Here is a 24505-nt window from a genome sequence, read left to right on the forward strand (position 1 = left end):
TTCCCAATCAAAACAACTGAATAAACACTGTGCTGAGAGAGGTACATCACCTTGCGGGCTGTATGTTTTGACATAGCACAGCCCAGTCCGGCTGTGCGAGTACCTTAGCACCTTTGCATGTCAGGAAGAGTGTCAGCAAAACCCTTCCCCTTGGGTAGCAGCATGCATGAATAGTTCAGCTGAGCTGTGCAACTGCAACTGATCTTGTTTTTCCAAGCAGTTCCAGACCTATGCTCCGTGTGCTCCATGGCTGTCCTGTGCACATGCAGCCAAGCCACTGCAGCTCGTGTATGTGTGTGAACATGTAAGACCTGAAGCACTAACTGGGTGACCCAGGAAAGATGGTTAGTGGGGCTGGTTGTGTCCAAATGGCTTTTGCAGCTTGTTTCCAGTGGCCACACTTTGCCTCTGTAGCTGGCGCATGTCCATGGAGAAGGATCAAGGGAAAGTGGTGGCTGGGAACGTTGTCACCACCAGACCAATTTATCTGGCTCTGACTGCTCTGAGAAAAATACAGGGTACAGGGACTGAGCCACTGGGCAGATTGATTATTCTGGCAGCTTGCAGATTTGTAACCTTTGCGGTCATGAGGACAGTGTGAACCTCAGAAGTCTGCACTTATATGTGAACTGCCAGCAGGCAGAAACTGCAGAGCTGATTTTGGTTCCTCTTACCTGTTAACCTCCAAGTGTTGCAAGGGCCTGAGCTGGGGGACAGTAGCCACTCTGCTCCCCTCAGCAGTGACACAGGCAACGGATTTAGAGATGGAGCAGGACTGTGAAATTAAGAATGTACTCGGGGATTTGGGTCTGCTACATTTTTCATGTCATCTATATCTGCTTTTGCTAATGGGTCCTCTAACTAAGGGAAAGGGAGGATGTCTGTTTTCAGTAATCTCTGTTTGCCTTTACTTCCTAAAAGGTGAACTCTAATGGTCTTAAGGGGAAGAGACAGAGGAGCACAGAGTATTTATGGATCCAGTATCAATCATGTAATTTTATTCCCTTTCACTTGTGTCAAATGCTTTTATGCCATCATGTAGACAGTAATAAATATTCATGTGGGTGGAAAGGTAGCACTTTGTGGTGTGTGTGTGTGGTTTTTATTTGTTTTTTTCCTCAAGTATGTTTGGAAATAATTTGTACTCTAGTTGTTTGAAAAATTAGAGTTCTGTGCTGTTTTTCAGGCACATTATCTTAATACTTTGTGAGATGTTTTGGGTGAAAAGGTTAGCTAATTAGAACTCTTTAATTGTAAGAAACCTGTTTTCTCCCTTTCTTTACATTTCTAAGAATTTGTAATATAGAAGATGCTTACTGTTGATTTGCTTTGGAAGAGAAAGCTTATTAATGAATGGCTGTTAGTAAGACTTTAATGTGTTACAGTGTTTAAAGGAATAAAAACTGTACCAGCGTGGTAGCTACAGTCCAATAACTGACACAAGATGTAAAAATAATCATCAACCTGATATCAACACAGGAAATGCTTTTAAGAATACTATTTGTAACACTTTTTTTTTTTTGACACTGCATTGAATTTTTAACTGGATTTTTGTGTTGTTGATTGGCAGCAGTGAAAATTTGTGATATCTGCTTAATTTACAAAAGTTGAAGTGATGTGTGTAGTACCTGTAGTTTTTCAGGATCATTGCTCATGGTTTAGTGTCAAAGAGAGAACTGTGGGAGTTTCAGGATGGATCCAGGTGGAGAGTTGGAGAACGTATTCTTTGGTTTACATATTAACAATGGGGAACAAGAGGTCTAGTTAAAAATCAGTGTATCAATAACTGTACACTTCACAAACCTTGTGAAGAAGGGATTGATTTGACTTCATCCTGCAAAATATGTAGTACTCTGCTTTTGTAGTATTGCACATATATGGCTCCTATGTGTATTTACCCATAAATACTACTATATGTGTTATGGTGCACTTCAGACAGTCAGTGTAGGTGAGTTTTTCCTTTTGCAGTCTCAGAGGGTGCACGTGTGTCTTGCCTTTCCTCATGTTGCAGGCCTAAGGACATAAAAGGTGATGCATGCTTCCTACTGTGCCTCTCATCCAGCTTTGGCAGAGGACCACATTTTAGGATGCCCATATGGTCTGCAGCTGTTACTAGAACCTCCACATTTTCTCCCCCTCCCCTACCTCTTTTCTTGGTTGTTGGAATCTCTCAGAGTTGCCCTGTCCTTTTCTCCATCTTCAAGCTTGTTGCTACAGGTGAAGTGATGCACAATGGTCTTCTGGCCTCTGCCATATGGCCTGTACACAGAAGTCACTCTCCAATTTGGATTTTCCAGATTGCCTGGCTTCAAGTGGAACACTAAAGGTTGTTTAGGTGAACCACATCTCCAGGTCTTATGTTATTTGTAAGATTTTATTCATTTTGTGTCCTAGAAAGGTGCTTTATATCAAACTCACATATTTGGTCTGAGGAGAAATCCTTGCCCTCAGTCTCTAGTTCCAGAGTGCAGGACTGTGCATGAAAGCTAGAAGAGTGTGGATCCCTTCATGTTTGGAGAGGTCTTTGTGGAGATGTGCCCCAAGAACAAAAACTGGCCCCAGGGTCTTTGGGAAAGCAGCATTGTCCATTTTCAGGAAGCTTCACCCCGAGGGCATGGTATATGGAACAAAACTGTTTATCTGAGCCGACAACACTGTGGATAATATGTCTGCGCTCGAGCCTATGCCACAGCCTTTCTTACTCTGCTGGGAGAGACTTAATGTGGGACCTCACACCTACTGCTTCTGGCTTCTTCAGTGGTGCTGCCCTATAATGACTCCATAAGCTGGGGGGATTTCTTTTACACTCCCTTTCTGTATATATAAGGACTATCTCGTGTAACCATTCCTTTTGTATTAATGACATGTGGTTAAGAAAGTTAGTTAATAAAAAGTAAAATCTGCTGTTGGTTTATTTATTTTCTAATTTGAAAGCATTCTGGTCCTTGAAGATCTCAGAATTGCAGATCCACCTTAGAGTCCTGGCCAGCTCTGGTCAGGTCATGGTAGAAATCTCCTGTCTGTAATACAAATGTTTAAAAGTCTCAGCAATTTCCGTTGAAATTCTGTCTAATCCGTTTTTGGAGTTCTGTGATTTTCTAAAGTAGGCTTGCCAGAGATAGCCTGTGTTCTCATTAAAACTAAAATAAATAATTGCTGTAAAGATAAGATGGTTTTCTATTAGAAAAATAATGTGTATGCTTGCCAAAATCTTATTTATCAGTTTTTCTGACAAAATCAACAACAAAAAAGAAATCTGGGATTTTTTTTGGCGGTAGTTTTTTTGTTTCTTCTTGATGGATGAGAAACAGTAACAGAGGGAGGAAAGGAAAAAAAAAACATTCTTTCAAAATATTACAAAAGCTTTTGAGGGCTTGGCTTAAAAAAACATGTAGTTTAGAACATTTCAGACATTTTAATCAAATTTTGATTTAACAAACAGGCGTACATTTGTGCTTCTTATTTTTTTGGTTGTATTCTTTTCCTGCAAGCTTTCCTCTTTCTACCTGGATGAAATATTGCACTCTGTGTTTGATACATTATCTGGTGTGTTGCTATTATATTATCCAGTCACTGACTTTTCTTCAGTCATAGAGTAGGGTTCTTTGCTTCACAGCTCTGAAAAACTTGAATTTGAGACAAGAGTGTTATTGTGCTTTTGCAAATTATATTTTGCAAGTCTGGGCTTATAACTCTTGTTTTTTTCCATGTCCTTTTATAAACCCATGTCAATAGTACTGCTAAAATACGTATTTGTATCCTGGGTAAATTGCTGGGGCTCAAGTGGCCAAGTAGGAACAAATAGTTGCTTATTTTGAATTGTTTTCTGATGCTTTACAAGTTGCTCATTCAGAAAAGATGAATAAGATTCTATTTTGATGTGTTTCTCTTATTTAAGTATCTTTGAAGATTAAAAAAGGAATTGCTTGGAGGAGAAAACCCATTTGGAGAAAAATAGTAATACTCATTCTCATTAGACCAAGGGGTCTGGTGTCTGTGTGTGGAATTACTACTAGTGGATGGAAACTGTCCTGATGAAAGTGTAAAGCATGTGTGCTATTTATCGTCCATTCATGGCATGACAAAGATGGTAAAAAGTAGAATTTTCTGAGCTTTCACTGTATCATATTTTCTGTGTTTTAAAATATGTTGGGAAATGAAAGGATTTCAGGGTTACAACAAAATTATGATACATTTCTGTTTAGGCTGTATTTCTAAGTATCAAGACACTGTGGGCCAGGACCTTTAAACACTTGAAATGTGTTTAGCTGGGTGGAGGGAGAATGCTGGTCAGATAGCTCAGGGGGCTTCCTTCGGCTTCAGGCCATGACTGGGCCAGGGTGGTGGTTGGAGGAGCTGGGAATGGAGTGACCTCTGGGACACTGAACAGGTTTGCCCTCTGCTCCTCTCTTTTGCAATTTTAATCTATTTGTGATTCTACACCTCTTGTCACCTTTCTAAGGTAATGATCTGGTAGTATAAATAACGCAGTTCTTTCATTGTCATTTTTGTTGAGTGTGAGGCTGGGGCTCTGCCTCCCTGCTGAAGGAGCAATTCCCGTGCTCTGCTGCACACCAGTGCTTTTGAGTAGCGAATCTAAGTCTACATTTTCTGAATAAGTGTCACCTTCCATTTCATTTTCTGTGAATGACTCTAAAGCACATACATGAATTCAGGCGTGCATACCCTTCTATGTTTATAGACCCATTCTTATTATGAAATTAAGCTGGCAAGAGTGGTGTCTCTTCTCAGAGGCCTTTGTTCCTTCAGGGCCTGAGTGTTCTTGACTCCCACTCATTGAAGTAGGAATTGGGCACCTTCACTTTGTGTGTGCTCAGATTGCGATGACCGAAGTATGAACTTGATGTCTCAGAACAGTGTCATCATCCCATGTATAAAGATAATTTCTCTAGCAGCTCACTATATCTGAAATAACACTTCTGCAGCTCCTGCTTTTTGGTTACCTCATTCTAAGTTGAAAACATTTCCTCTCTTCACCTTGTCCTTAATGTGTGCCTCCTGCTGATATTATATATTAATTCTGCAAATGCATTATTTAACTCTGAAGAGCATTATAGGCTGCAAGCTGTTAAAAAGTGAAATAGCCTATGAAAGGATGGTTGAGCTAATGGAGAACAGATCTACTCTGTTTCTAATATATCTAAATAAATGTTAATTTATCTAAATAAATGTTAATTTAGTACTATTTGTATATATGGATTAAGACTTTGTAGAGAATGTATAATTGCATTTCAGGAGTTTGATAGTGTTTCTGATGTTAAATTGAGCTCTGTTTAAGGAGATTTTAAACTCAAATATTTGCATAGTTCCTGTGTTATTTTTCATGCCTTCCACAATGAAAAGCTGTAGGGTGTATTGTACCAAAATGAAATGAGCTTTGCAAATGCTGGAATTCTCAGTTAGAAATTTGCCTATATCCCAGAGATTGTGCACCTTAATGGAGAGAAAACCAGTTGTATATAGAAAAGGGTTCTGCTCTGTTAAATTTTGTTTCCCTTTGCAATATTTCATAAGAATACATAAGATAGGTCAGTAGATTTTAAAGATGACAGACACTTCTTGTAATGCAGAAGTGGTAGCAAAAGCATGAACTCTGTGTAAGGTGATGATACAGATGTTGGAAGAGTGGGATCCACCCATTCTGCAGTGCATCACCTGTCCACCATTTGGGTTTAGCCATGTGTTCCCACAAAGTAAGTTTTTGTGAAACTTGAGCATCTCTCTAGAATTCCCTTCAATGTACTTATTCACTTGTTCTGAATATTTTAACACTTACATATTTTTTGCCAAATATATGAATCTCAAATGCTTGATCCATATTCTATTGCTTAAATAAAAATGGACTGATTTTCAAAAGTGTAGCCTATTAATACCCTCTGCTTTGTTAATGGATATAGTGAATGCTCAGCAGCTCAAAATATCTCATGTAGAGGTTCCTGAGAGAAAACGTCCATTTGGAAACAAAGAGGGAAGAGACCTCACAGTAGGTCCAGGAGATTTAAAGCAAAGCCTGTTATATCACAGGTTTACAGGCATTTTCCAGTTAGTGTTGTCTTTGATTTCTTTGATCCAGTGGCTCTCTTGTGTGGCACAAAGTGGGAATGATGCCAGCAGTCTGAAGAGCAATGATTAGGGTGTGCATCATGTTATAGATACTCCAGTTATGCTGCTTGCTCTGAATCAAGCAAATCAGGGCTCTGAATGTGAGGATACAAGGTTGTGCGGGTGTTTGCCTACATGGAGATGTGTTTTGGAAAAAAAAAATATGTGTTTAAACAGTTACAGTTTTTTGGAAAATTTGGAGGATTTCTTTTTGGGTGAAAAGGCATTTGTTGGAAATTCCTGACCAGCACTAGGTACAAACATGTTTTCAGGGCATCTGAGGTATCTCAGATTTAGGCTCTAATTTGCTAACTACTATGGAATATAATCTGTAAACAAAACAAATGTAAATGGAAAATACATTTATTCCTGTTAAGGCATTCCTTAAACTTAGGTACTTTACTCTTAAATTATCTTTTTCTCTAAGTGTATATTTATTTCTAATTATGGCAATCAGTGTTGGAGATGATATCACTTCTCCCCAAACACTGACAGCTATATACAGAATCAATTAGCTTGTAAGAAAATATAAAACTATGTCTATGTCTTTTTGATTTCAGAAACAGCTGGATTTATTTTTGTAACTTTCAGTTTAATACTCATCTCCAAATATCGAGTGCTGCAGATTTCAGCCATAGTGGCAGTGTTTAACAGATGTGCTGAAACTATTGCTGTGAAAAAAAAAAAATTACAGGATTGATTAAGTGGTAGTATCATTCTAAATACGTCTGGCTCTGGGAAGAAAATCTAGGTTGTGTATATATGTGTATATATATATATATATATTTATATATAAAAACCCCCAAACATATATATACATATATACATATATCTATATAACCCCATAAGTCTTCTAACTTTAAACCCATTAGCATCCTTGGAGGTTGGTTAGCTTTAATGTATAGTTTAGCTCAACATTAAATTCTATGTTATTGTGTGGAGCTTTTGGAAGGCTTTTGCTTGTTCTGCAAGCCATGTCAGCCTCCCTGATGATTGCTCGTCAAATGCGTTGCACTGTAGAACTGAGTTCTGAAATGCATTTTTTATTATAAGTAACACATGACATGTTAGAAGTGTTATTTTTAGAAACATATATAATTTAAAGATTCTAGAAATATGTAGTAAGGAGCATAATAAGGATATCCTTATAAGTTTTTATACTGAAGAGGAGAATAGAATCTTCAATGTGTGCTTGTCACTATGCGCTGTAGTTATAAACAGTGGTGCATTTATCTGTATTAATGTTTAGAGCTACACATGATATTCCTTAAGAACTGATGAGCACTGTTGTGAGAGGCTCTCAAACCCTCCACGGAGGTGCTGGTTTTCATTCCTGGGGGTGTTCCCCTGCCTGATTTTCAGGCACAAGGAACAGAGGCACCTAAATGAGGAGGGTGATCTCCCAGGTTCTGTGTTGCCGGCACGGAGAGGGTGGTCGGGCAGGAGGCTGGTGGGATGGTGATGTTTTGCCTGCGGGAGCAACTGCTTGCCTTCCACTGACTGTGCAGAGGGGGCTCCCATGGGGACCAGCCTCCAGGCAGGGTGTACCATTTCCCCATGGCTCAGCAGAGTGAAGGAGGGGGGTGGTTGCCTTGTCTCTTTAACATGTCCTTCTATATCTTTGCTCAGCTGCAGAGGTTCCTCCAGGACACCGAGTTTGCTCAGGGTGAGGTCAAGTGAGGAGCTGGATCATCTCTCTTGTTAAAACAGTGTTAACGTATCACTGAGATGTCAAGCAAAGGTGACAGGAGATTTGAAAGTGGGTTTCTTGTATAAATGCTTGGTCAAATTCAAATACATAATTTACTGAATGAAAGTTTTAATTAGAGGCAGCTCCACACTCAGATGCAGATCACAGATAGAGTCGTCTGCATGTGACCATGTCCCTGGCTGATGGGTTGGCTTTACAGGTGCTGGGTGAGCTCCCAGCCTCAGACCCTGTCAGCTTGCTAGGTTTCACATCTCAGATCTGGATGTGCAAGCGTGCCCTTGAGTGGGCAAAAGAACAGGAGTGCAAGAGGTATGGTGGCACTTAAAAATGACACTGAGCTCTCTATTCTCTGTCCCTTTGTCTAGCAATAGCGGCACTTTTGGCTATTGGAGGCCTTGTGATGAAGTGCTGCGTGGAAGGAGCCATTCAGGATAACTGAGTCAAAGTCTCTGAGAGGGACTGTGTTATACTGTGTGCTCTTTAGGGCAGTTCTTTTGTTCTGTCAAGGCTTTCTATCACACTTCTGTATAGAATTTAAAAGGATCTGCAGCTTTAGACACTCATTTTTTTATGAGCAAACATCTGGCTATGCAGTTACTTTGTGGAAGTGAACTTTGAACAGACTTACGTTTTTGTATCAGTTATATTCAGCTGTTCAGAGAGACAAGGACTTGGAGCCCTTTGGAGGAAAAACAAGGCATATGCTAGAATGCCTTATGGCAGAATATGTTCCTTCTCACTTCTGTATTTGCTGGAGTTGCTTTCGTACTTGAATCTTTTAGCTCCTCCTGCAAGATGCACTTTGCACCATCACTCCAGTGCTTTGCTCTGCCACATTCAAAACATAACTGTTTGATGCCAGATAGTTGCCAAGTTGCAAAAAATACCATTCTTTGAGTCCTACAGAGCTGAGGTGGCAGGTGCTTAGCATGACCTACAGAAAATATGACAATCCTGGAAAAAACAAACAAACAAACAAACCTGAAACAGATAAGTAACAACTGAATGAAGAGGTTAGTCCTTTGAAAAATGATAACTGCAGCTGGGGCACTCCAGTATGAAGATCCCTTGTCATTCCGAAGATAATACTTCAGGATAAAAATAGATAAGATTAATAGATAATGATAAATAAGATACTTCTTAGAAATCTATTCTGATTTCATAAAGGGTATGTAATATTTCTATCTATAGGCATATCATGGATGAAAAATGAGAGGCTACAGAAAAAGACAAAATAGTCATAAGGATTTGCATTATGACAAAGAGAAAATGTCGAGTCTTTGCTGGCACTGCAAGCCCACTTCAGAGAAATCAGTGTGACAAGCATTCTGGAGATGTAAGGAGATGGTGATTAAGATTTAAGACTCTATGGAAAGAATGCAATATACTTGGGTCTGATTTGACTCCACCAGTTTTTCCATTCTGGGATTACGTATATTCTCAAATTTAAACCATTAATCAGGTGGCTTCATGAGAAGTTGCAGGTGGTTTGTTTTGCGCAGAGCTGCATAAACCATGTACAATTCTGAAAATGTCTCTTAGCACATTAGACACATCGGTAGGCATGCAGGATAAAGCATTTTGGTTTGTATTTTGAGTGAAGAGAGAGAGCATGTAGTCTGCTATTTTCTAATCATATGATTTTTGAGCTAGAAGTCTTCAAACAGACGATTCTGCAAATAAGGCAGTGGATTGGCCCCAAGTTAAGGGAGGATGGACATGAAAGATGAGAATAAATGGATAGAAAATGGTGTCATGAAGGAGCAAGAGAAGATAAATGAGCAAATTGTATATATGATGCATAGTGTATTGCTGACAGATGCCTCCCAGGGATGTAAAATATATCCTATATAGATGTATATATAGCATATAGGAGATTTGTGTGTATAGATGGTATATGTGTATTAAGAAATGGATAGTAGCAGCAGAGCATCAGTCAAATGAGAACTTCTACTGATGTTATATGAGTGAACCAACTACAAAGCTCAAGATTTTGTTTATAACTTTTTTTACCAATCAGTGCAACAAATTAGATGGATATAAGAATGCCAGGGATTTCATCCTGTGCTGTTTTTTACTACTTAAAAATGTCACTTAGCGATGAAAGTGGTCTTGACACGGAGTTTGTTTGTCTTTGAGGAGGAGTGTGAAGATGAGAAGTTTTGTATATAGAGGAGAGAAGTTAAGTGGGGAAGTGAGGGAAATTTTTGAACCCTGCAAGTGTTTTCCTGTAGTATTGTCAGTATGAGTCTTGTCCATGCAGCAGGAGATGGAAAGTGGTCAAAGCTGTGTTTTCAGAAATGGTTCTCCAGTTACAGCTGCAGAGCAGCCTCTACAATGGATGCAGCTAGCAGGATGCTGCTCACTTCTGTTGCTCTGTACAGCTGTTGTAGCTTATATGATGTGGATGTGAACCATGTATTTAAAATCAATCCTGTGCTGACATGTGGAAAATAATTTGCATCCTGGAAGCACAAATATATTTTCTCTCAGAAGTTCAAGAAATGATTTGGGATAAGAAGGTAATTTTAAAATATGAAAGAAACATATTAATTTTACTCTAGGGAGCAGTGACAGCGATCAAATACAAACTACATGAAACCGTGTCATACCGGTGGTCCATCTGTCCTGGCATTGGCAGTGGGAGATGCTGTGTAAGAACACATGGGCTGGGCCACTGTCAGGGTCCATTTCACTTAGTCCCAGCAATATCATGGCTGTTTGATTATAGGTACCTTGTGTATGCCTTTAAGTATCTGTTCATGGAGCCATTGTTCATTACTTTAATCCCTGTCTGGGTTGCCTTCTGATACTATCTGCCTGGACAGCTTTCTGTGGCATCATGTTGCAGAGAGTCACAACTTGTTGTGTGACATAGTGCTTGCTTTGATGTGTTTTACATTGCTCTTCTAATTTTTTCAAATACTTCCTTATTTTAGTAATGTGGAATTAGGTGAAAACAGCTTTGCATTAATTCTGCCTATGGCCCCACATGATATTGTAAACCTCTGTCATATTCCCCCACCCTCACCCTATTTTTTCTTCTCCAAATTGAAAAGCCTTTTGAGTTTAGAGAGGATGATTTACTGGTAGGTAACACCAAGGTGAAGTAACCTGCTGGGTCATCAGCGATGCCAGAGCTGCCTGGCAAGGCAGACAAATAAGGTTGGAACAGCATTAGGAAGTGGATTTTTTTTGTCTCTCTCCCAAGCTAGCTGTTCTCTTGCAGTTGTGTATGCTAAATGAAGATTGATGATTGTAAGTTTGGGGAGCTGTGATAATTCCTTGGACTGCAGTTAAGTGATTAGTGTTGTCTCAGAATATGGCTCCTGAGGATTCGGTGGTTAAGGGACTCTTGTCTTCCCACTCTTAATTCATTTTTAAGATGATCCATGAATTTTAATTCCCAAAGCTTTGTGTCATTTGTCATATGTGGATGTTCTGTGAGATTTTCCCAGTAATGCAGACTGCTTCTTCAAGAGAATTCTTCCCTTGTCTCCCTTAACTATACATTTGGATTTCTTTTCATGGGATTCAGACTAAAAGCCTGGCTCATGCACAAATGCAGTGTGAGACCTTTGACTCTCGATCCACACAATATTCTATGCTATTAAAAGGAGTGTTCTTTATAAGAAGAGAGAGATTACAGTGCTACAGCAGGTGCCTGTAATTTCAGTTTCTTGCTCTTTAATTTGTCTGGCATTGTAGATATTTTTCATTTAATGACTCATTTTTCTTTAGCCCCTCTACCAGTGTCTTTTGTCAATGTCTTTGTAGTTTCAAGCCCATTTCTATCTTGAAATTCTAGCAGATTGTCCCTTCAGAATAGTTTCTAGAAACAAGTTAGTTCCTACATTCAAGTTTTGTTATCTTTTGAATTAAAGCTATTTTCAGGTACACCCTTTTCTAAAGTTCTCATGTTTCGTGAACAAAAGTAAAAGTAGTGGTAACCATTTTTCCTGATCTCATTTCTGAAACATCTGAGGTACTTGGAGAGTTAGTGCATTCATTAAATTAACAATAAAAACAAACTTCTCCATAATTTTCAATCCATATATGCTTATACTCTTTAATTATGGAAAAATGCACTCTATTTAGCAGAAATTATTCTTCTTCGTGGTTACTACATAAAAATTCTTGGCACATGAGCAACATTTCAAATTTCAACACAAAATGCAAGTTCTAACAGCAAGTAATCATCAGTGTAAGGGGTTGATTGTCCTAAATGCATATAAAAGAAATGACAGCACAGCGGGGGAAAGCTTTGCTGTCGTTAAGGATGCACATTTTAGGATGGATGTTAGTGCCAAACTGTAAATGTAACCCTGAAGAGATACTGACTCCTTTGCTGCTCTTTCTTGGCATGAGGCAGAAGCAGGAAGCAGTGGCGTGGAAATGCAGGTTGGTAAGGAGGGGTGATGGGCTGGGGAGTAGAGAAGGAATAGGAATGTAGCCAGGGAAGGGGACCTGAGGACAGGGGAAGTGAGTACGCCAATGGGGAGTTTGGAAGGAGATGATAAACTAGGTAGGAGCTGGGGCAGAGCGTAATTTACACCCTTTGTATTCCTATTTTATGGAGCTTTTTTTTTTTTAAAAAAAATTATTTGCATAATCAGATGCTATTTGTTGCCGAAGTTGTCTGGGAGTGAAGCAAAGCTGTGCTGGCAGTGAGGCAGTTTGCTGGGCAGTCCCAGTTTGCCCATTACCAGGTTGGGAAATGGGTATGTGCAAAGCAAGTGGAGATGCCTGGTCCCGCTGACAGGGATTTCCTGCGTGGCTCTGGACAAGCATCTCCCAACGTGGTGCCTTCACCATTTGCTTCAGTGACTGTTGTTCTTTAGGCACCCATGACCAGGACACTTGGAATCAACTCCGAAGAGCTCCAAATGCTCCTGAGTTGTCCTGACTGCAACACGGGGCAGGTCACATCTGAAATGTATTATGATGTAAAAGATATTGTATTTCTAAAATATATGGCTTTGTGACATTTGAAAATGGGCATCCAAAACAAAAAAGATACTTCACAGCTTTCTAGTATTGAGGAAAATGCCAACACCTGCTCTTCAGAGAGGGCAGTATGTAGAGGACTCATTATTTGTGTTTTGCAAATACTTTTGAGAGAGCATCATGGACATGCCCATGAGTAAAGGAATAATTTGTATATTTGGTCCAGAGCAAAATTATGTATACAGTAACTAAAATTTGAGGGCAAATCTTGAAAGGAGCTACCAAATAATAATATTTATTCATTAAATGATACAGGTGTCCTGTACAAAATGTGTGTGCATGTATTAAATCGTATAAAGCCATGTCGGGGCCACATTGAGGTGGCTGATATAAAATTTCATGACACTTAAGCATTTCATTTTGCAGTTTTTCCCTTTTAATGTAGTGTTTGTGGGCAATACACAAATGTGAATTAAGAGTTGGGTTTAAATGTGCTTAAAATCACAAGTGGGTTTACTTGGGAAGTGATTTTCCATATAGTATAAGCCAGCTTGACTGTATGAAGAGGCATATTAAACCTAGGATTAGACCACATCTAGTAGATTTGTGCAGGAAAACATGTAGCCTGTGCCTCTTGTGTGCATGCCTCTTCCCTTTATTATTAATTTACTATCTTCTCAAATACTAGAATTAATTATGTTTATCCTGACTTTAAAGTAACAGGCATGCAAACACAATGGGATTGAGAAACTCCTCTGTAGTAGTGGTATGAACAAGGATTTTAATAGGATTACTTCTGAAATTTCTGTAGGAAAAAAATATAATTGCCTTTAGATATGCTGGTGTAAATTATTCATTAGCCTAAGTGGACAGAAGTTCTTTTGACACTTGTATTTCTACTGGTACTGTAAGGAAAACTAGATAAGGAGCAGAGTAAGTGAACTTTGCTCAGCCTGCTTTCACCTCTGGCTGTGAAAACAGAAGTTTAGAACTAGAAAAATCCGATTTTATCTTTCTGCCAGGAGTCTTGCAAACAGCTGCTGTCTACTTTTCATGCTTGTGAAAATCTCTAGTTTAGCATTGCGGCATCTTGAGTAGCAGTATCTCCACTTGGAGACTGGGACGAATCTCTGTGTGTCAGGGTGCAGCTTCCTTGTTAGGGCAGTAGATTAGATCTCCCTGTTGTCTGACAGAGAAGACTGTAATCACCTTCCCTCCATCACCAGCAGCATGAATTAACTGCTGTATTGAATTTGTGCCTTTTGCAGTGTTTGTACCACAAAATGTTTTAAAATGCTTTATTTAAAAAAATCATTATTAATCAGATGTTATTTACCAATTTCAATATTTAGATCAAGAAAAGTTAATATTGAAGAAAGAAATATTAACAATAATTTGATTCTATTTAATTTGCAATAAAAAACAGAATCTGAAATTGTTATTTCATAGCTACTTTAGGTTTGTCTTATTCTTAGTTTGTGGAGTAGGGAGCTATATTCAGATTTCATTAAAACATACTGAGAAGTGTAGCGATATGAGTCAGTAAATGATTAGTTTGTGTCTCTCTTCCTAGCTGGAGAACTTTTATATCAACTTTTAGTTTTTTCCCTGGAAAACACAAGCACTATCTGTTCATTATTATGTGCCACATTTACAGTAATTTCTCATAGATTTGCCTATATGTGGCCATTTAGGTAGAGAAGATCAGACTAAATTGCAAAAGTCGATGGTTAGTAACTGTAGATGGACAGTGGCACCAGAGGATGCTCATGGCAGCAGGAGCTGGATGTACTTCAGGTGCAGCTCAGGTACATGAGGCACATCCAGCATCAGGATACGGCCACACCAGCCTCAGCATTGAAACTACTGCTGCTGCTTTACAGGTTTTCCTTGCAGCTTTTGTTGTGGGCTCTCTCCTTTTTTATGCGAGTAATAGGAACCATGTGTGTAATAGAAGTTTAGTGAAACTAAGCCAGAATGTCTTCAACTTGCTTAAACCTTTTCCCATCAAGAAATGAAGCCAATCCAGTAAAGCAAACACATGCTCTTTGTAAGCCAGACCTGTAAGACTTTATCAGGTGGAGGCCCGGCCCAGGGCGGCAGACTCGCTCTGCAGTTTGATGTCTGCATCAGGGTGCACGGCAGTAACCATTGTGTCCCACAGGCAAATCAACTATTAAGGGATAAAGGGACTAACTGCATTTTCAAGTCAGATAGTATTAGGGATCTAAGAGGGAAGTTATGGAGAAGAAAAAAATGTAATATATGTTACTATTTGGAAGAAAATCCATTAGAGATTCAAGTTGTGTATCATTGTCTGTTACTGAAATGTGAAATAAAGCTCCAGGAAAGGACTGGGATTGGGTACAACTCAGCATTTGTGTATAATCTCTTGAGGACTCAACCCATTTGTAAATCCCTAATTTCTTATTTGGAGAAAGTCTTAAATAGTAGGAGTAGAAACATTAAGACATTACTTTCTCCTTTCTCCTGTTCATATTAGCAGCAGAGTAAGAATATTTTTAAAAAGGAAGAAACTTAAATTTGTGCAGACAAGAACCAGTACTGTTTTTCTCAGTTGTTTTTTCCTTCCTCTCATAGGTGCTGTGAAAACTGCTGCCGTTTCTAAGAGAAGCTACCTAATTTTGATTGATAAGTTCATTTGGCTAACTTAACAGATACAGTCATTAAATTAACTATCCACATAAAAAGAAATTCAGGAAATCTTCTGAGGGGAAGGAGGGGATGAAAGTTTTAGAGCTGTGGCTATTAAAACAGATAGATTCATGGAGTATGGAGATAGCTAATCCCCCCCTGAAGTGCAAGGAAAGATCATGTATGAGCAGGGAGGTGTTTGAGGATAAAAGAGATATGGATAGGCATGAGGATAAAGGAGAATTAAAGTGTCCTAGCTAGTCAGATACAGAAATCTACCAGCAAAGTAGCTCTTTTTTTTTTTTTTAGTCTATCTTGCTGTATTTTTCATTTAGCTCATGGCTGATACTGAGAATGTTTTAAGACCATAGTGTAATGCGAGGTAATGTTAGTTGTCCCTTGTACTCTTACTGACTGACAGATAGAAACATCCTTTCTGTTTCCTCTCATCTAGTTTTTCACTTTCTTGGTCATTGTTTCATAATAATAATCAACTTGCCTTCTCTTCCCTGGTGTACAAGGTGGGCTGTTCTGAAAAGTTACCTCCCCTAGTCACTCCTTCCATATCTATTAGTCCTGTTAATAAAAGGATTCTTTTGGCACTTTTCTCAAAGCAACATGCTGGTAGTATCCCATCTTCTACAATAATCTCCTATATGAATCTGATTCCCTCCCTTTTCCGTTCTCTTGAGGAGGGTAACTTCCCTTATTTAATTGAGTTATAATTCAGACCTTTCTGGGTTACTTGGTAGAGGATGTATAACATCGGGGGAAAATCTTTCACTTGATGGGAAGTTTTGTCATCCTCATGTGCTTGGTGCCCAAACAGTGCCCATTCCTTTTACTGCAGCCCGCTCAAGTGTGATGTTGCAGGATGCTCTCTTCTCACATCTTGCTTCTGCAACATGAATTAGCATGAATTGTGCAGTTGATATGGCATCTTTCTCTTATCACTGTTTCCATCATTTCCCTGAACCTGTTGTTTTCTCTTGAATGTCTCCATATGTCTGTTGACAATTTCCTACTGGCATTCGACCCAACCAGGCCTTTCTGCTGATTTCAGCTAAAACTTTGTCTTCCTTTCAGTGGTGCAGCTCAGCTCAGATCTCTCTTTTGATGTCCTTGTCTGGTACCATATTTAATCTGAATTTTCAGGTGTACCTAATGGAGAGTTGTGGAGACAGAAATCAGGGTGGACAGAGAAATTATAGAGAATTCCCACAGTGTCCAAGGAGACAAAGCAATGATATCAGGTATCATGAAGCCAGTCAATTTATCTCATTTATAACACTGATATGCCAACAAAGATGCATTTTAGTACTATGATTATGAACTCCCTTTATTTTTACATTTCTTAAGTTTTTAATTCTTCCTATGGCCTCTAAAAGAGGTCCCTATTGTTTCTGTTCTTTTTCTTCCATAACTTTTAGGTATTCTGTCTTGACAGTTTCTTAAAGCCAGAGTGTTAGTTTTTGTTCAGAAGCTGGTGATGGGCATTTTCTTTCTTTTTGTGAAAATGGAAGTTTCCATCTCATTTCCAGGGATAATTCCCGGTTTGTTATCCATTTCATATTCAAATATAATAAACCCGTTCCCTTCTCAAAAATCTCTAATGGCCTTTTTTTTTTTTCTTTCAAGTGAAAATCCTTTATAATCTTCTGTTTCTTTCTTTCTGTTTCTTTCAACACTTGGCCTGTTCTGTCCTCTTTTCTCTTGCCGCCTCATTTTTTCCCTTTCTTTTTTTTTTTCTTCGTCGAACAGCCTCTTTCTGTTGGGGAACCTGTCTTTCCAAAGCTCATCTGTTTTTCTGGGTTCCCAATCCCAGCTTCAGTTTGGTAAACCACAAATGCTACAGTTCATTAAGGTAGAATTTAAGTGTGTATACGTGCATGATCTTGGATAAGGATAATTTTCTTCGTTGGGGCCAACTTCTGTAAGAAAATTTGCCCAGCTACCTCCTACTCTGTACTATTGTTGTGACTGTTTGGGAGAGTTGGAAGAGCAGAGAGGAGCTTGCTCATGTTTTTTGTTCTGTCACTTACGCTGTTGGGTCCGTATGGGATGAGCTCATATGGTTTTGACTTAAGATAATGCTCCAAAAAATGATGCTGCTGTAAACAAAACTACACTACTTGATTTGTGTACATTTTTAAAATGACAGGCCTCTGAAAACAGAATTACTATTATTAGCCTAACTGGTTTTGCCTTGTAAAAGCCACAGATCACATGTGCTTCTTTCCTGTGAAATGTTTTATTTTTAGGTCTTAACATAGACAGGTTTTTGCCATGCCTTTTCAAAGAATTTTGAAAATGCCTCAGTGAGTGTTTCTAAAAATCTCGTTCTGCAGTATTGTCTTCTACAGTGTAGATGTATTTTTTTCACTGTAATTTTCTACATCCCTCATGTGTTTAAGATTTTTTTTCCACATTCTGTGCTTTTTTTTTTTTTTCCCATATGCAGATTTTCTTTATAATTAATACCAAAACTGCTACTTAAACTGACAAAGATGGCTTTTAGGCTGGCAGGCAAGGTAAATTATTCCTATTTCATCTCTACCATAGGAAACAGTTGTATGATTTATGTTGAAATATATGTTATTTTAATGCTTATTGCTCAGTGTCTTACATTGCTTAAATAATTTTCATTGTGTTTCACAAATGTTTCTCTATAGCTTTTTGTTTGTTTTAAAATAATGACTTTTAACAAAATTACACATTTATGTGCCTCACTGTTACTGAAGGCAAAACATTACTTCACCTATGAGGTGATTTCATGAGAAAAACATATCTATTGGCATAAGTTTCTAAGACTGCGTCTGACTGTTAGGTTGTAGCTTAATTTGTGCATAGCACTGATTGTGTTACTGGATCTGCAAGAGTGTTGTGTTTTTTATTATATTTTCTGTGCAGTGAGTCATAATAACAACAAAGCATAACATGGCATCATTTGTGGGTTTTTCTACTTGATAAAATATTCCTGGACATATCCTACTTGCCGTGTTGCTTAGGCTAGGCTTTAAAAATGCCTTTAAATTTCAGACTTGTCATCTGTTTGTAAGCTCTGGGCTTTGTCCCCAGGAGGGACTGGTGACCCCATGGCGTTTCCCTTCCAGCCAAGCTCATTTTGCGAACTGAGGCACTGTGACAGACCTTGAGAGCTGGGGGAATGCCAGCAGCTCCCCAGCTGTTTCCAGCCTTTTTGTCCTGAAAACAGGGACTGAGTAGGAGTGCGATATGGACGGACGTGCTTAAGAATTGTTCTCCTGGCCTACTTTGAAAGTAAACACAACTTGGACAACCTGGGTATGCCAGTCAGAGGGGTTGCAGGGGCACAAGAGCAGCTGTCTGACCACCAGCAACCCTGGAGCTGGATGCTGGGGGACCCTACGTAACCCCCAGGAGAAAGGGGACCCTGCCATGGTACAGGCAGAGCAGCCCAGGTCAGGTCAGAAGGGCACTTGGCCAACTGTCCTGTCCCAGTGGCCCAAGGAAGATGCTGAGGGAGAAGCAGAAGAGCAGAGCGACCATGTATGCGGCTTCCCCAGAGTCCTTTTGCAAGACTGCAAGACTTTCTGAGTCAAGTATGATTTCTGTATGTTTGGTAGCCCTTTGTTAGACGCATTAACTCGTCCATTCCCAGCTTGAATTAGTACAGACCTCGAGCACCCACGTTTTCCTGTGGCAAGAAGTTCCACATTGTAACCAGCAGCTGTGCCAGAAAAGGTTTCTTTTTCTTAGTTTTGAGCTTATTGATCTCTTCTGTTACCTCCTCTGGTTATTGCATTGTACAAGGCAGAGAATGATCAATCTCTTTGTTTTCTCATGCCAGATACAATTTCCAGATCTTTGAGGACATAACATATGATCTTCCAGAACATGAAAACATTAACAGCAATAATTTTGTCAGACCCACATGAGAAGACCCTGTGCTTCTCCTTGTCATCCCTCCAAATACAACTATAAACTCTCTATGAGTTAAGTAATTCTGTTTAATCTCTGTCTTTTGTATTATATGCTTACTTTAATTTCTAGCTTTTTATGATCTCTTGCATCATCTTTGGCACAAAATCCTTTGTGGCCATCAGGTAAGGAGGACAACCTCACTTTAACTAAGTCCTCCAGAAACAGCTAAGAGTAAAAGTAGAGCCCTGAGCTGTAGAGGCAGCTTTAGTAAATCCGTGGAAGTATAGACTGAGCTGGAAAGAAAGTGTAGTGAACGCTGAGAAACTATGTATCTAACTTCATCAAGCTAAACTAAATACATTTGAAGAGAGCATATGTCTAAATTTTTAAGTCTGGAAAAGGCATACAAACCTTACAGAAATCTTTGAGCTTCCCCAAGGTGGATGAATATCATAAATATTTAATATTTAGTTCTAAAAGGATTTAGAGGGTTGTAATCAGTGACTCAAACAACAGCATCTCTTTTAGGCATTCCTCAATAATAGGTCACTCACAGGCTGCTATGCAAAGCATTAATATGAGCCTGATCAGAATTAGGGGAAATCTAGGGGCAGCTGATCACACTGGCTCTGCAGTGGCTGAAGGAGTTGTTCACTCTTTCTTCCTCCCCTATTGACAGCTGCTCAGTTACTTTCCCTCCTTTGCATCAGCTTTGGACCGTATCGTACCTCTTTGCAAGGGACTTCAGTTACCTAATGCAGCAACAACATGGGGTTGTTGAACCCTCCCAAGTATACATTGACAAGTGCCAGTACTGACACCATGAGTAGTTTGAGTGTTAATTCTGACACGGAGAGTATTTTGATGAGTGCTTGTGCTGACACAAGTTAGGTTCAACACTTCTGCTGAGGAGGCACTGAGACCTCCTGCTTTCAGCAGCAGCCATCTGTGAACTCACTGTGACTGAGGGGACCTCACCTCCGTGGACAGTTGTCCCATGTTTGCTCCCATTCAGAAATTTATTAGCATCCCTCCTTTTTGTTGCCTCTGTTGCTTGCACTTAGATACGAAGTCTTTTTTTTTTTTTTTAACATCAGTTTCCATTGACTAATTGACAGTCTGTGTACATTTGAGGTCCTGCTAGAATCTTCTATATCTTAATTAGCTACTTTTACATCTTGGTGTATAAACACTAGTGCATTCAGATCCCTTCACAACTTTTTTTTTTGCTAGACTTCAAGAGCTTTCCATTCCCTGGTTATCTCAGGAGCCTCTCTGTGCTTCCAGGTAATTGAACTCTCTTAGCAAAACTGTCTAGTACCTGTCCACAGTATTTGCAAAGAGGTCTCCTTTGGACAGTGGTATTAACCTTACCTTAGTTTGACTGGAAATACATCTTCTTTGACAGTTGTGTTTTTCAGGAAGACACCTTATTGATCTGGCAAATCATTTTGCCAGAAACAAGTGCAGTCATGTCTCCCTTATAAACCAGGCCCTCCAAAACAGCATAATAGAAATTCCCTCCAGCCCTTAAGTGCATAGATTTGCTGTTTGTACAACTGAATTGGATCCTATTTCTAATATCCAGTCCTGAAGACCATCCAGCTCTTTCCTCTGGGAGGTTTTCAGTCTTTTTTATTCCCCATGCTTTCCAATTTAGCGTTATCAGCATATTTCATTAGAATGCTCCTGGTTTTTGTGCCTGGGTTATTAAAGCAAATACCAAGCTAGCAGTTTGTAGGGCTAATATGAAAGGACCCATACTACCAACTGTGTCCTGCTTGACGCTTGCTCTGGGCTCTCACCAGTGCCTACGAGAGCAGAGAAGTCCATGGCCCTGCTGCCTGTTTAGCCAGGGCGAAGCTCTGGAAAGCCAAGTGGCTGCTGCCCTGGGGCGCTCTGCTGTCCTTGCCCTCCCACAGCAGGTCAGGTCACTTCTACCTGGGGTGCTTTGCTTTTTGAAGGAGAAACATTCAATTTTACCTCTTCTGCCGTGAAGGTCTGTGCTCATTGCCTCCTGTCCCGTCAGTGTGCCCATTGTCACGTGTGTATGTTTTTTTTTTTGTTACTGATTCTTCATCATTTGCAGTTTAATTGCCTCTTCAGTGGGACAGTATCAAATTAGTATACAGATTTAATCTCATTAAAATTTTGCAATCTTTGAAAATGTTTAGTGAAATTTCTCATGTAGATGATTTGCTTGCCTAGAAGATCATTTATGACAGAGAGGATTTAGCTGGTTTAGCATTGAAGTGTCTTAGTATAATAAATACAGTGTGCATTTAACTTCTACGTGTTCGCCTCAGGTCTGATTGTTTTTCTCTTCAGTGTTTGTTCCAGAGCCTTGTGTACTTTCGAGGCTGAGTTTGCTGTTGCCCAGAGCATTTTCCTGTGACGATGCTGAAGCTGCAGGGCTCCCAGGGAGAGCAAGCGCGAGGGACGGGCCCATTGGCGGCTGCCCGGGGCAGCATGGAGCTGCCACCTCAGTGCCCGGGCCCGCTGGAGCGGGCTGTCAGCCGGCTGTGTGGGGTGGCTCCTGTGGCTGGTGGCTTTGCCTACCCAGGCAGCATGAAGTGTGATCCTTGGCTCACCATATTGGCGTTACAAGGTCTTTTAATCATTGTGTCCCTAGGAGTCTGCGGGAGGCCGCTGCCTTTTTCCCTAAGATACTGCTTGCTTCAGGAGTGACTCCAACTGGTTTCTCATCCTTCTGCTTCTTTTTTTTTTTTTTTTTTTTAAATTCATCTAACTTCTTTACTGTTCACTTTTAGCAGGAAATAGAAGTCTCTTGAATTAAAATCATTATCAGTGGCTGTTTTGAACCTTCTGTGAGAAAACCCCCCACGGTTTTCCTTGTCCTGCCTTCTGGTACTAAAAATCAATGTATCCCATGTACTGTGTAACTCCGTTGCAGGTGGTTGTTTCAGTGATTTTTATGAACGTTTTAGGAAAAGGACCCTGCAGATTTTGCACTTTTCAAATGTAAATGTTTAATCAGTGCTTGCTGAGAGGGAGTGCAAGAACCCATGCGCTGCAAGTCTTATGGTTCTTTTTTTCTTCTTCTTGCAGTGACCTGCTGTCTTCTGAATATCTGGAGAGGCATATCGAGCAAGGCGGGAAGACAGTGGAAGTTAAAGTAAGAATTTCATTTTTATGCTTTGCTTTTTTAATTACCTTGCTTTTGATGTAAATGCAAACTCATCTCTTTTCTTGATGAGAGAGATCTGATTTTTTAGATATTTTGTTTTACTCTTCTGTGACAAACATGTTTTGTGTCCTCTAACTTTTCAGCTTTTTAAGTAAGACAAATGAACTTTATTCGCAAATGTAGTACATTATTGTTCCTATGGAAATGGTATCCATGAAAGATGTATGCATGGTAGTTCTTTTTACTAGTAAATGTAATTTACTTTTGATGCCTATTGAAGAAAATCTTTCTGGTTTGGTAGCTAGCATTTCCTCATTGTACTAAACCCCAAGATTGTTGCTTTTAATGAGCTGCTTTGTAAGTTTGAGAATAACTAGATTTATTGTATAATATTTCCAAATATCTAATCATTGCCTCACACTGTGGGTTGCTTTCTCTGGATGTTTGTTGGCATGATGGCTACAAGTTCCTGTTTGTTGCAGTTGTCTTCTGTGAAATGTCCCACTGCATTTGCAGGAGTGTTTTGTTATTTGCATGCAACATGGGTGAATTTTCTTGAGGACCTTCTGTTTGTTAGGACAATATTTTCATCAGGTAAAAAATTGCTGTAAATACATAAGATGTGCATGCATGTAATATATGCTGTGCATAATGGAAACTCTTTAAATTTGTCTATCAGGTCAAATTTTGTTCAAAGTTTACATTTTATTAAAAAAAGCCCCAGAGGTCTTTTACTGAATCTGAGATCACCTAAATACCCTGAAACAAATATGTTAACCTCTCCAATGTGGAAGTAGAAGTGGAAATGAACAAAGCAATCCTTTGGCCACTGAGTAGCTGAATCCTTTGGCTACTGAGTAGCTGAAGATGTGTGTTTCCTTTGCTTTATCCCTTTCTAGCATTTGCAAAATTGAAATCTGCTTTATTTTTACTCTCTGATAATAGTGTGCATACATTATCAAACCGAGGCAAACACATATGTGTTCCATTAAATTGCAAAGACTAATTTCTCAGTCAGCTGTGCTCTGCAGTTGAGAAGTCTTGATTCAGAATATGAGTCAAAGCAGAAATAAAGATAATAGCTAACATTAATAAGAACAAAACAATCCATTTGTCTGTGTCAAGGTATATATGCAAGATAGCAAAATTAATCTATCTGAGTCCCATCATTGAATTAGGACAAATCTGGTTCTGATGAGTAAACCTTAGTCAAGCAAGGAAGCGTTTGAAATCAGTGGCTCTTCTGCTCTAACTACTGTTTAATCACATGGGGAAGAGATGGGAGGATCACGTCTTCCACAGGAAGGGCTGTAAAGTGTTTTCTGAGCAAAACATCTCCCAGTCTCCTGCTCTCCAGTGATTATTCAGTTCAGTTGGCTGCCGTGCGGGTTGTGGAATACCTTCAAGGATGGCTATCACTGCCTCACTTTGTGCTCTCAAAGCTTTAAGTAGAGAACCAGCATTGCTATGTTGACCTTGATGCTCGAGATGAACCAAATTGGGAGTGAAAGGGTCAGGAGGTTGCACTGCGAGGAAGGGAGTTGCTGCTCGGGTGCTGTGTTTCCCTCCCCACGCTGCCTTGCACCTCGCGCACCTGCTCCGGGAGGTCAGATGGCAGCATTCTTGTGGGAGTGTGCCACAAGGAGGTTGTATATTTTTTGCTTGTTCTGCTGCATCTGAGTGCCTGGGATCAGAGGAGAGGGAAGTTGCTGCTGTGGCAAAATGTCCAGGAGAACCCATTGGGTGGTCACAGGCACGTTATCAGAAAAGTTCAGATATCAAAGGATTTTTGGAAGAGTGCAGGCCGCCGAGTGCATTTTGATGCCAGATGCTGAATAAGGTTAATTTCAGTACCCAGTAGCGTTTTAAAAATAAAACTGCTTCCCTTTGACCAGCCAGTATTTTTGGGAGCATCTGTAAGTGCCCTGGAGAGCCCTGTTCATTTGTTGAACAATTTCTGAGAAACCTGCAGTGTTGGTTTTGCATTTGAGAAACTGAACTCTGGTTTTACATCAAAT

The 24505-nt window shown here is 39.6% G+C and overlaps 1 protein-coding gene across 14 annotated transcripts in view; it reads left to right on the forward strand.

Annotated features, from left to right (window-relative positions):
• The window catches only part of ADAM22 (ADAM metallopeptidase domain 22), a 132067-nt gene that overhangs the window by 36707 nt on the left and 70855 nt on the right, over positions 1–24505 (forward strand). For all 14 annotated transcript variants that reach the window (XM_065050979.1, XM_065050981.1, XM_065050984.1 and 11 more), the window contains exon 4: positions 22409–22475. In XM_065050979.1, coding sequence (XP_064907051.1) covers positions 22409–22475 — 67 coding nt within the window. The remainder of the gene's footprint in view (positions 1–22408; positions 22476–24505) is intronic.

Source organism: Columba livia, chromosome 2 (assembly GCF_036013475.1).
Source record: "Columba livia isolate bColLiv1 breed racing homer chromosome 2, bColLiv1.pat.W.v2, whole genome shotgun sequence".
Taxonomy (NCBI): Eukaryota; Metazoa; Chordata; class Aves; order Columbiformes; family Columbidae; genus Columba; species Columba livia.